Source organism: Rhinoderma darwinii, chromosome 6 (genome assembly GCF_050947455.1).
Source record: "Rhinoderma darwinii isolate aRhiDar2 chromosome 6, aRhiDar2.hap1, whole genome shotgun sequence".
Classification (NCBI taxonomy): Eukaryota; Metazoa; Chordata; class Amphibia; order Anura; family Rhinodermatidae; genus Rhinoderma; species Rhinoderma darwinii.
This window is the reverse complement of record NC_134692.1, coordinates 41,789,211-41,801,567: the sequence shown is the minus strand read 5'-3', so window position 1 is coordinate 41,801,567 and position 12,357 is coordinate 41,789,211. Positions and strand designations below refer to the sequence as shown.

General features: G+C 42.9%; 1 protein-coding gene across 5 annotated transcripts in view; it reads right to left on the bottom strand.

Annotated features, from left to right (window-relative positions):
• HDAC4 (histone deacetylase 4) overlaps positions 1–12,357 on the bottom strand; it is a 166,289-nt gene that overhangs the window by 136,734 nt on the left and 17,198 nt on the right. For 4 of the 5 annotated variants that reach the window (XM_075829583.1, XM_075829581.1, XM_075829582.1 and 1 more), the window contains one exon: positions 3,719–3,892. The exons of the other annotated variant lie outside the window; for it this stretch is intronic. In XM_075829583.1, the coding sequence (XP_075685698.1) occupies positions 3,719–3,740 (22 nt within the window). In that variant the 5' untranslated portion in view covers positions 3,741–3,892. The remainder of the gene's footprint in view (positions 1–3,718; positions 3,893–12,357) is intronic. 5 annotated transcript variants of the gene reach the window in all.

Here is a 12,357-nt window from a genome sequence, read left to right as displayed (position 1 = left end):
TAGACTTTAATAGAAAACAACCCAAAAAGTTAAACGTATGTAGCAAATTGATAGCCACAGCTTAGGCTTTGTTCACATCTGCGTCAGGGCTCCATTCATGGGGTTCCGTCAGGGGAACCCATGAACGGAACCCTCACTGGACAAACAGAAACCTGAGGGTACTGTTTGAATCACCATTGATTTTAATGGTGACGAATCCGGTGCAAATGGTTTCCGTTTGTCCCAGTTGTGCAAGGGTTCCATCATTTTGACGGAATCAATACCGTAGTCTACTGCGCTATTCATTCCGTCAAAATGACGGAACCGTTGCACAATAGGGACAAACAGAAACCATATGCACCGGATCCGTCACCGTTGAAATCAAAGGTGATGAAAAGGGAAACCTATAGTTTCCGTTTGTTTTAGTCAGGGTTTCATTCATGGGCTCCCCTGACGGAAAGCTCCGACCGAACTCATGAACTGAGCCCTGACGCAGATGTGAACGAAGCCTTAGGCTTTGTCCCTAATAAACGGTTTAAAAAAAACAAACGAACACTGTCGTTATCAGCATCAAAGCATTTATTAGATTAGGTAGGGGATAGGGAAGTATGAAACTGATGACAGAGCCTCTTTAAGGGGATCGTCTCAAGATTAAAAGTTATCCCCTAACCACAGGATAGGTGATAACATGCTGTGCTATAGCTTCCGGTACGTTGGGCTAGATCTGTGATGGAAGCCCCTAACAGAGCCTCAAAAGAAGATGTGAACAGGTCCCTAATGTGTACATCAGCCACACCTATGTTAACGTATCTTGTCCTTGCACAACCAAAGGAAATATTCATTCACACAAGTCTTTCCCTCCCAAGTGCTTTCCTCGAGCATAGGAAGAGCAGAGCACTGCCTCAGGCGAGCAACGTCACTGAAGCTTCTTGGAAGAGAATTAGAAGAATGACGTTACTGCCTTGCTGGGGAGAAGTACAAGTGAAATAAAGGGATCGTTTAGACCATGCCTTCTGTTCCCAAATGCCAAAAGGGAGGATAACCGCTAGCATCTACATAGGACTCGGCACACAATATAGCCATCGATATTGGCCCAATGTCACTTACAGGACAACAGATTCAAGAATTGATTAGAGATATATTAGATAATTGACTGCACAGCAAATCCCTAATATACTGCTTTTGGAATCTCGCTCTTTAGCTGCATTAGTGTTTGTTTTGTTTTTTTTGTTTTTTAAGTACCACCTGATTTAGGTGACTTTTTAGAATAAGGTGACATGTGTGCGCATATTATATATATATTAACACTATTTCTGGCTATAATAATAGGACTCGTATTTGGCACTTCAACAGCTTCCCCCTCTGCATGCTCTATCGAATGATCAGTTATCCCTGAGGTATTAGGGTATGTTCACACGAGGTCATTACGTCCGTAATTGACGGACGTATTTCGGCCACAAGTACCGGACCGAACACAGTGCAGGGAGCCGGGCTCCTAGCATCATACTTATGTACGACGCTAGGAGTCCCTGCCAGACAACTGTCCCGTACTGTAATCATGTTTTCAGTACGGGACAGTTGTCCGGCAGCGAGGCAGGGACTCCTAGCGTCGTACATAAGTATGATGCTAGGAGCCCGGCTCCCTGTACTGTGTTCGGTCCGGTACTTGCGGCCGAAATACGTCCGTCAATTACGGACATAATGACCTCGTGTGAACATACCCTAAAGAAGAATATACCTGCTCTGATGTCTCTCATAAATAGCACACAGGCGAATATGATCTTCTCTTTTCTCTATCTCTATGGAGTTACACCTTCAGAAGCCAGTAGCATGGAGGACATCATACAGCAGTGCAGCTGTGAATTCTCTCACTGCAGTTGCCCCCTTCTCTTCCACCTCCCCTCTCCATAGACTTCTACGTGCAGTATGCAACGCGATCCCTTAGTGAGCTGATCATCCAATTTTAGCAGTGAATTGAGAGGTAACGATCAGTGCAGGAGGAGAAGTGGTTCAAACGTGGAAGCAAATTTCTCGAATAAAATAGATTACAAAGTTTCTTATATTTACTTGCACTACTCATTCTTACAAGTGTTGTTGAAATAACCATTTAAACGGGTATTCCATCCTCCTAGCATTTTTCACCTATCCAGTGGATAGGTGAAAAATGTTGATCAGTGGTGGTCATCACTGGGACCCCCACTGATCGCCAAAACGAGGGACCCCGGTTGCCCGTTCGTCCCATCTGCAAGATTATTATTATGGCATCTAGGAGCAGTTTGAATGGAGCAGACACCGGGCATGCGCGGTCCCGCTCTATTAAAAGTCTATCTAGCTGAAGGAAACAGCCAAGCACAGCGCTTGCCTGTTTCCGTCAGCCCCAAAGACTTTGAATAGAGCGGCACTGCGCATCCCTGAGCTCCGCACCATTCAAACTCCTCCTAGACGCCATGGGGGGGGACAGGGCGATGCAGATTTTTTCACCTATCTAGCTGGAGGTTGGAATCCTGCTTTAAACAAGGCCACTGGGGATCTTAAAGCTTTACAGACCGATTAGCCAATACAGGTAGCAGTTTACATTGAAGACACAGATGTTGATTTAAAAAAAAAAAAAAGCATTCCTGCCTGCTGACATCTATAAAAAGGCAACAAATCCAGACAGTCCGGACAGGTTTTAAACTTGTGCATGAAAAGAACGTTTCCATTCACAGACCGCAAGCAGCGGCCTTAAAAAAAAAAAAAATCAGTGAGGAATTATAAACACAAAAGAATATCAGAAAGTTGCATAATGTTTCATTATCCAATCATGCTTTAATTACATGAATACAACAGACACTTTCCTACAAAGAAAATAACAAAAGCCATCAAATGCTTGACAGCACTGAAAATGCTAAAAAACAGAAATAAAGCAGACGGTCTATCTAACTGCCTGATAACAAGAGGGCCGGGCAGAACAAATCTTTACAAAAACAGGCCTTATACAACACAGTACAGCCAGTTCACAGCCGTCTATAAATAGATCTTGTTTCATCGCTCTCAGGATCAAAAGGCACCGAGCAAAGCAATGAACAGAAGCTAGGAAAAGCATTATCACAAGTCAGCCATTAAATAAAGCATGGGATTCTCGCTGGCCAGTCTGAAAGCACTAGGCTTCAAAAACTGCTGACCTCCTCCTAAATTACCCACACCCCCCATCCTCATTAAACCCTTTCAACACCAGATGGATTTACCATATACAATATAAGCCCTGGGCGGGAAACTGTTAGCAGGGAATTCCTCCTCTTCATTGTTATGATAAAATCGACGGGCGGCGCAACTTACTATTCATCATTTTACAATATATATCATTTTTACTAAGTTTCATGAGGAGAAAGGGGCGCAGCAATTGGTTATCGAGCTTATTAGACTCCTAGAGAAGCACAAAAACAAAACGTAAAACCTCGGATCGCAGAACTCTCCATGTACCTAAACAAACACGTTCAGCATATTCCAGCCATCTGTTCGCTGGCTGTAGGTGGGACGGCACCTCAGGCACAGTGTTTATTAATCCACCAAACGCCACGCTACTGGAATTGTGTTTAATTCATGACCTCTCCACATCATATGTGCGAAAAAGCTGAAAGCAGACACAGTTGTTTGATGTGGCGTTTAAAACGTTCATAGATTTCCGTCAATTCATAAACTGCACTGAATAGGCAAATCCATTTTACATGCACAACACAACACAATACAATACACCTACCTGGATGAGTCTGGGAGCTCATGTCAGGCCAAGAGGATTCTTCAAGGAATTAAAACCAGATCCAATGAGCAGAAAAAGGGCTAAGCGAAAAGACATGAAAGAACCACCGCAGGGTGAAGAAAATCCAGGATCGTCAACATGAAGCCACTAGAAAGGGTTACCAAATGTGCCGACCTGTAGAGGGAGAGCAGAGGTTACTCACAAAATGAAGCACAGTTTTGCACTATATGATGCACTCCCTCCGTTATGCTAACCCCACAGTGACTACGTACAGAATACTCTGATCTGTTCCAGATCTTCCTGCAGAGCTACGAGATTCACAAAGCACCGCTGGTACTGCTTCCTGGGGAGTTTTAGATCATTTAAGACTTTATTTAATGGCCAATAAATAACTAATACAAGCGACATGGACGACAAAGCTGCGTGTTCAATCAAAGGGTTTGGGAACCTATGAAAATATATTAGGGGGCTGCATAAAAAGCGATTCCTTACACATTATAAAAGAGTTGCGCCTTTTAGCCGTGGAGAATATCGATCAGACATTTAGGGCTGTGGGGAATTTCAAATATTATTACAGCAAGAATGCAGCCTATGACAAGCTTAGGCTCTGTTCACATTGCTCCTGACATATACGCCGAAAGGGTCTGACATACGACAAAAGCTCCTTCCATCACACTCTGGGCAGTATACTTTTTTTTTTTTTTTTACTGTATTGAAAAGCATAGGAGGGATCAACTACATATTAACGCCTATGGATTGAGAATGGGATGTTATAAGATAGCTAGAGAGAGCTAGAGAGTGATAGGGAGCGATAGATAGAGATAGAGCGCTAGAGAGAGATAGATAGAGCTAGAGCGCGATAGAGCTAGAGCGCGATAGAGCTAGAGCGCGATAGAGCTAGAGCGCGATAGAGCTAGAGCGCGATAGAGCTAGAGCGCGATAGAGCTAGAGAGCGAGCGAGCGAGCGAGCGAGAGAGAGATAGATAGATAGTTTTAAAAAATCTAGCTTCCAAAACAGCACAAAGTATCAACACTAAAAAAAAAAAATCACGCTTTGGCTGTTTGGTTGTAGAAATTACATAGCTGCAGCACAAAATGTATCTGGTTTATAATTACGGGTTACAAATAATTAATGTAGAATTCTTGACAATGCGCCATTTCTGTTGAATGGAAAAAAAAAAGGACCCTTTTACAGCGTGTACATCTATACACAAGCTTCTCTGCAGTGTTCCTGCCCTACTGGGACAGTAAATTTTCAAAGCACTTACACCGTGACAGATACTCAAGACCAAAATTACCAACGATTTTCACGGCAGTCAAAATTAGAGATATTACATGCGAGCTTGACAAATCTATTACAAAATGGTGATTTTCTTGAATTAAGGGAAAAACTTGATGATCAGAGTATAAAAAAAGTTACTAGGATTTTAATCATTTAAAAAAAAAAAATGAGTTGCTTTTCATTTAGATGCACATACTAATAACTTGGAAGATCACAGATTTGTGGACTGAATCCTAGTTTTAACTACTGATCAACATTTTATGTTTATATTTAGATTACATTTTCTTTAGGGGTGATCAATGGGATGAGTGATAAATATTAGATCAACTACGGTAGAACTAGGTAACGACAACTGTAACCTACAAATGCTAGAACGAGCTCTCCAACAACAGATCAACCGTGAGGAGTCGCCACGCATGAGAACTGCTGCTCCATAAACATCTATGGGACATACAGGAACCGGCAAGTAGGGCGGGTAACTTTGCTTCTTCCCTTATCTTGTACAGATCAGGAGTTACAGCTTGTATTAGGCCTCATGCACACAGCAGAATCACAGGGATTCCTTGTGCTGCTGTACAATGCTCTATCGGGGGCCGTATGTATGGAGCTATTCTCCCCTATAAGCATGTGAACAGAGCCTAAAGCCATATTTGCACAAAGCAATAATTTTTAAGATTTGTTCATTTCCAAGCTCTCTCTAAGGGGTTGTCTGAACCCTTGTCATTATAGACATTATAAAGGGGGTATTACATGGATGGTCAATTATTATTATTATTTATTTTTTTTTAATGGCCGGCATGTAATGGTAAATTTTGGGTGCGTTCCCGCGTTGCAGCTACATGCAGACAAAGCCACACTACAAGTACTGGCCAGCGGCCACACGATGTTGCCGTTAAAGAGGCTCTGTCACCACATTATAAATGCTCTATCTCCTACATAATCTGATTGGCGCTGTAATGTAGATAAAGTTTTGAAAAACTATCATTTTTGAGCAAGTTATGAGCTAGTTTAGATTTATGCTAATGAGTTTCTCAATGGACAGCTGGGTGTGTTTTTACTTTTTACCAACTGGGTGTTGTACAGAGGAGTGTATGAGGCTGACCAATGAGTGACCAATCAGTGTCCTACACTTCTCATTGCTCTTATCTACAGTACAGCGCCAATCAGATTATGTAGGAGATAGAGCACTTATAATCTGGTGACAGAGTCTCTTTAAAGAGACTCTGTCACCAGATTTTGCAACCCCTATCTCCTATTGCAGCAGATAGGCGCTGCAATGTAGATTACAGTAACGTTTTTATTTTAAAAAAACGAGCATTTTTGGCCAAGTTATGACCATTTTTTTATTTATGCAAATGAGGCTTTCTAAAGTACAACTGGGCGTGTTTACAGTAAAAGTCCAACTGGGCGCGTATTATGTGCGTACATCGGGGCGTTTTTACTTCTTTTACTAGCTGGGCGTTAGGAATGGGAGTGTATGATGCTGACGAATCAGCATCATCCACTTCTGTTCGTTAACACCCAGCTTCTGGCAGTGCAGACACACAGCGTGTTCTCGAGAGATCACGCTGTGACGTCACTCACTTCCTGCCCCAGGTCCTGCATCGTGTCGGCCACATCGGCACCAGAGGCTACAGTTGATTCTGCAGCAGCAGCAGCGTTTGCAGGTAAGTCGATGTAGCTACTTACCTGCAAACGCTGATGCTGCTGCAGAATCATCTGTAGCCTCTGGTGCCGATGTGTCCTCGCTCGTCCGACACGATGCAGGACCTGTGAGTGACGTCACAGATCTGCACTGCCAGAAGCTGGGCGTTGTGAAGAGAAGTGGATGATACTTCTCATCAGAACGCCCAGCTAGTAAAAGTAGTAAACACGCCCCGATGTACGCACATAATACACGCCCACTTGGACTTTTACTTTAAACACGCCCAGTTGGACTTTAGCAAGCCTCATTTGCATAAATACAAAAATGGTCATAACTTGGCCAAAAATGCTCGTTTTTTAAAAATAAAAACGTTACTGTAATCTACATTGCAGCGCCGATCTGCTGCAATAGCAGATAGGGGTTGCAAAATCTGGTGACAGAGCCTCTTTAACACTGGTATTACCAGTAAAATTGTGCAGCCATTGGCCACCGCATTTGGGCATAGTTTTCTCTGCATGCGGCCGTCATAGCATGGGAGTGCACCCTTACATACGTGGACTGCCGCAGCTTTTCCCATTGATGAAATCTGATCGCCAAGGCTTTAGAGTAGCCAGACCCGCAGCGATTAGCTGATCGTCGACCAGCTACCTATCAAAGGAGGTTATCTTCGTGAGACGAGCCCTTTAACGATTATTGCCAATTCTAAAACGCACAAAAGTATTATTGTTGAAAATGGTGGTCAAACATTGGTAAATGTTACTGGTCCAACCATTACAATTGCCTCTATCAATGAAAGTAATGGTGGCATACAAACAATTGTAATGATCGATTTCTCAAAAACCTTCGCTCATTCATCGGTAGATTTTAAAAAAAGATTGCTAGGTAAAAAAAAAAAAGGGACCTGAACAGTTCTTTTGTAAAGTCCAAAGATATTTATCAGAGTTTTTCAAAACCCCCAAAAAATAAATAAAATATATCTCTGGGCAATAGGTAGAACAAAGTTTAAATCATGTCAGAGATCAAACTAGCATTAAGCAAACCCGTTCCTCCCCATTTTGTTCTAGTGGAAGCTTTTAAGTGATGCAGCGTAGACAATGCCACTAACTCATTACATCTCTTTCACAAGTGCTGGATGATCTGTAAACCAGCCCAGCTCTGCCCACTCACCATGAGAAATGTGTACCTCGTCTGTACAGAAACTTCACACCGTGCCAAATAATTATTTTGAAGGTTTAAATTGCAGCCTGTCTGGGGGAAAAAACTGGATTGAAGCAAATACTTTTTGGTCACCCTGGCAACCAGATTCAAGAGTGGAATATATCTCGGTGTGATTCCAGCCATTACTGAACACGATCATCCTACTGCAGAAGCTCCTCGGCAGGAAGACAAGAGCGCTAAGCCCATTACCTATACATGGATGCTGGGGTATTGCATTCATATTGAGTGCACACAGTAGAACAGTAAAGTCCTGCGTAGCCCGCGTTCTCTGCTGAAAGGAAGGAGCGTAATCCCTATAGATACAGGGGTCCAGATTTCTGAGACTTCATCCTATGAGGTTAACATCGCAAGTATAGTAAGCTTTCATCAACCTCTACCTTCCCTCCAAAGACCTATTATCGGAATTATAGGAATTTCGGAGCAGGTCTGGTCAAAGAAAAATACTTGAGGTCCAGATGTCAATTGGTTTCAAGAATTAGAGGGTTCTAGTCATCAGGACATTATTTTTAAAAACAAGACATGCAAATACAAAAAAATAGACCAGCACAGTTACATAGTATATAGACTAGATGTTCCACCTATGGTACGTGTACCCCAGGACGTACATACCAGGTCTCTAGATAGAACTCGCACTGTCTTGCGTTGTTTTTACAAGGCACAGCATAGTATATTATATGATCATAGCCTTGGGTGTAATTTATTTAAGTAGGGGGTGCTTGGCTTAGGGACGTTGAGAAACATTGATATCACATATAACCCAAGGAGGCAACCGGTTGTCAGGACATTCTATTGAATACACAACCATTCATAGTGTTGGTACTTTAAGTTTTAATCACTTGCTAGCCAAATACGGACAATAAGGAACCAATGTCATCAGCTGCACCATGGAGACATTTGTCAAATAACCCTTCATAGAACATTTTCATCCATTATTTACACCAGGATACCATCAGCAACCATGCATAACTATTGCCATATGGGCCATTCAAGTACAAAACCACCAAAACTGCCTTTTCAAGGTACTAAATGGGGAACATCTGCAAACCTCCCTATGTACACGCTAAATGTGTTCATAGGACTTCATTAGCCCGAATGAGGCAAAAGAGGGGTTTCTTTGGCCTCAAACAGGCTGGTATAGGTGATATATATTTTAGGTATGAAATAGCGCAGTAGACAACACTATTACATACAACCGGATCCAGAAAAATGATGGCAGTCTATGGGTGACTGTATAATATACATCACAGGAGTCCGTCTTATGCTTTTCATGACATATATGTATACCATTATAGTCTATAGGTGAGGGATGCCACGGTTAGGCTTCCAAAAAGTAATAGCGTACAGCACTCTCTTCATCAATGCAAATAACTACATAATTGTATTGATCGAGTGCTCTACTCCATTACTTTTCTCACATTGGATATACAAAAGGACGAGACGGACCAAGACCACCGGAGACTAAGGCCCCATGCACACGACCGTGTTTTTGCGTCCGCAATTCCCCCGCAAATCCACGGGAGAATTGCGGACCCATTCATTTCTATGGGCCCATACACACTATCCGTGTTTTCACGGGTCTCCGCATGTCCGCACATCCGTGCCGCAGAAACTCCGGACATGTCCTATTATGGGCCGCAAATGCGGTGCGGACATGCCAATAGAAGTCAATGGGCCCGTGGAAATTGCGGATACACCTCCGTGTGTCATCCGCAGTTTTGCGGATTTGCGGAAGTGTTGCTAGGCGACGACCGGGAATGAGTTCTGTCGTCATCATGTTTTACCTAGGCTTTTTTTTTTTCATCCGCATTTTGCGGATTACATACGGATGAACTGCGGAGGACATACGGATGAACTGCGGATGACATTTCACGGAACACGGTCCTGGAATTTGCGGACCAGAAAAACACTACGGTCGTGTGCATGAGGCCTTACACCACATTTCCTTTGCCTTAGACCCTGTAGCAGCGTTCATCCATATTCTTAACCCACTGTTTGGCATCGGCCACAACCGATGTGTCTAGAGCTTTACCGGCAAATACGATAAACGTAAGCCAAGAAACGTGATGCGAGCTACTATTTCGATACCGTGCACCCTCATAGGCTCAATACTGTTGATTATTAATTAATGTATTTAGATACTAAGCTGTGCAGCCCCACATCTTCGTATTGTAACAGATTATTTTAGTCAAAACGGGGCTGCGGCTGCGGCAGACATTGCCCCGCTCCTGACAAGTGTGCGCGTGCATTCCGCATGAGGTTATGTGACCAGCGCTGCACTAATGATTGAGAGCACTGAAGAGAGAGAACCTGGCAGGCACACTGCAAAACACCCCCATGTTCTGCCTTCAGTGCCTGCGCCGCCGCTCATTAGTGCAGCGCCGGCCACATCACATCATGCAGACCGCGCGCGCACTTGTTGTCAGTAGCGGGGCAATGGCTGTATTACACAGCCGCAGCCCCGCTCTAACGGCGGAGATCAGAGAAACCGCTCATCTCCGCCGCTATTCCGTTATATGCTGCGATCAAAGCGGACCGCAGGATTCAAGGTGTAAATGAGAAGGGGGATGCCCTTTGGATCGCGTCACAGGGAATTAAAGTTTAACAATAAAAAAAAAAAAAACAAAGTAATGTTAAATGAAACGAAATAGAAAAAAAAAATACACATTTTTTACAATCAACATTATAATAAAAGTCTCAACACATAAAATATACATTCGGTATCGTCGCGACCGTAACAAAATTTATAGCGTTATTTATGAGGTTTACGCTGTTAAAAAAATAAAATAAAGAATGCTTTCTTTCACTTCTTAATGTGAGGCACGAGCGGTTATGAATTTTGAACCTCCTTGTGCCTCACATAATAGTAATTAACCCCATCATGTACCTCGCATATTACCCCAATGTTGTCCAATATGACTGAGGAACATGATGGGGTTAATTTCTATTAATGTGAGGCAAATGGAGGCCTCAAAATTCATCACACCATCGCAATACTACACGAAGTATCGGTATCGAAGTCCAAATTTTGGTATCGTGACAATCCTAATGTGAACAACCTAAGAGTGACAGTCGGTCTGAGCTATTTGGCCCAGTTCTCTTGGACGAAGAAACCGCGTCAGAAGAAGCGCCAAAAAACAGCCAAAACCGTCTCCCATTGATTTCAATGGGAGGCAGAGGCGGTTTTTTCTTTTCCCCGGGCAGCTTTTAGCTGCTCGCGAGAAAACAACGCAGCATGTCCCTTCTTGCCACGGTTCCGCCTCTGACCTCCCATTGAAATCAATGGGAGGCAGAAAGTGTTTTTCGCTGTTTTTTTTGCCCGCAGTGCTCATTGGTTGCAGGAGAAAAAACGCCATGAAAACCGTGGCAAGTGCGTGCAGGAACCTCTGAACAGGGCCTAAATGTTTTCACAGCAGTAGTTGTAATTGTGGTTTTACACATTGTGATTTTTTTAATTTAAATATTGATGTATTCACATTGTCCTAAAAGGCAATATACACCTTATAGCACCTATACATTATGTTTCCATGTTAAACTACAAATAAACCCTGTGTGTGACCCGGCAGTCACACTCCCTTCTATCGTGTACACATTATGGGACAATTACAAAAGTAGAACATCTGTAACAATCCTGTACGGATCCTTGGAAACCAGCAGGAGACAAAAAGCCACAATTTACAAAAATATACCATTGTAATTATAGGTTATTTTCTTTTGAGGAAACGGGCACGCCTATTCTTTGCACCATGAAAGAAAAGCTTAATTCCTTAATTTGTTACCTCCTGCAAGGTACACAACTACATATTTTTTCTATCATTTGGCAACATGAGGATTTGTGGAAAGCAGATGAAGAATAACACCACAAAGTAGATGTTGACCTAAGTGTCAGATACTCAACAATTGTAGCATTTAAAATGGTTCAGTCACAGGAGAGATCCCATAGAGTAAAGGCCCTTTTACACCGGCCGATAATCGGCCGGTGGAGCGAGCGAGCGTTGATCGCCACACGGAGCTATGAATGCGGACGAGCAGTCATTACTCTGATCACTCGCCCCCATACATCATCATGAGAGCAGCGAGTTTCCCTGTTTACACAGGGAGATGTGCTACCGACGATAATATTTAACTTTTTAAAATGATACGATCAGCAGATGATCAAGCGTGCGTTTGTTCATCTGCTGATCGCTGACCTGTTTACACAGGACAATTATGAACGCTAGTCTGCCCGAAAATTGCTATAAATGGATGATATGCAAATTAACGGACCAAAGCACTGGTTTTAAACAAACGTCATGTGTGGCAAGCTTAATAATGGTCACCTGATCAATAAAACGATCAGATATTTTTAAGCCCCTGAACTCCCACCATATCCTAATCTGCACCTAATAAAACGATGGGGGGGGGGTTGGTTTGGAACAGTCTTGTCGCGACGGTCCAAATTTTTTTATTTCTCTGCCATATTGTGCCAAGATACAAATAAGGCAACAGTGAATTCAA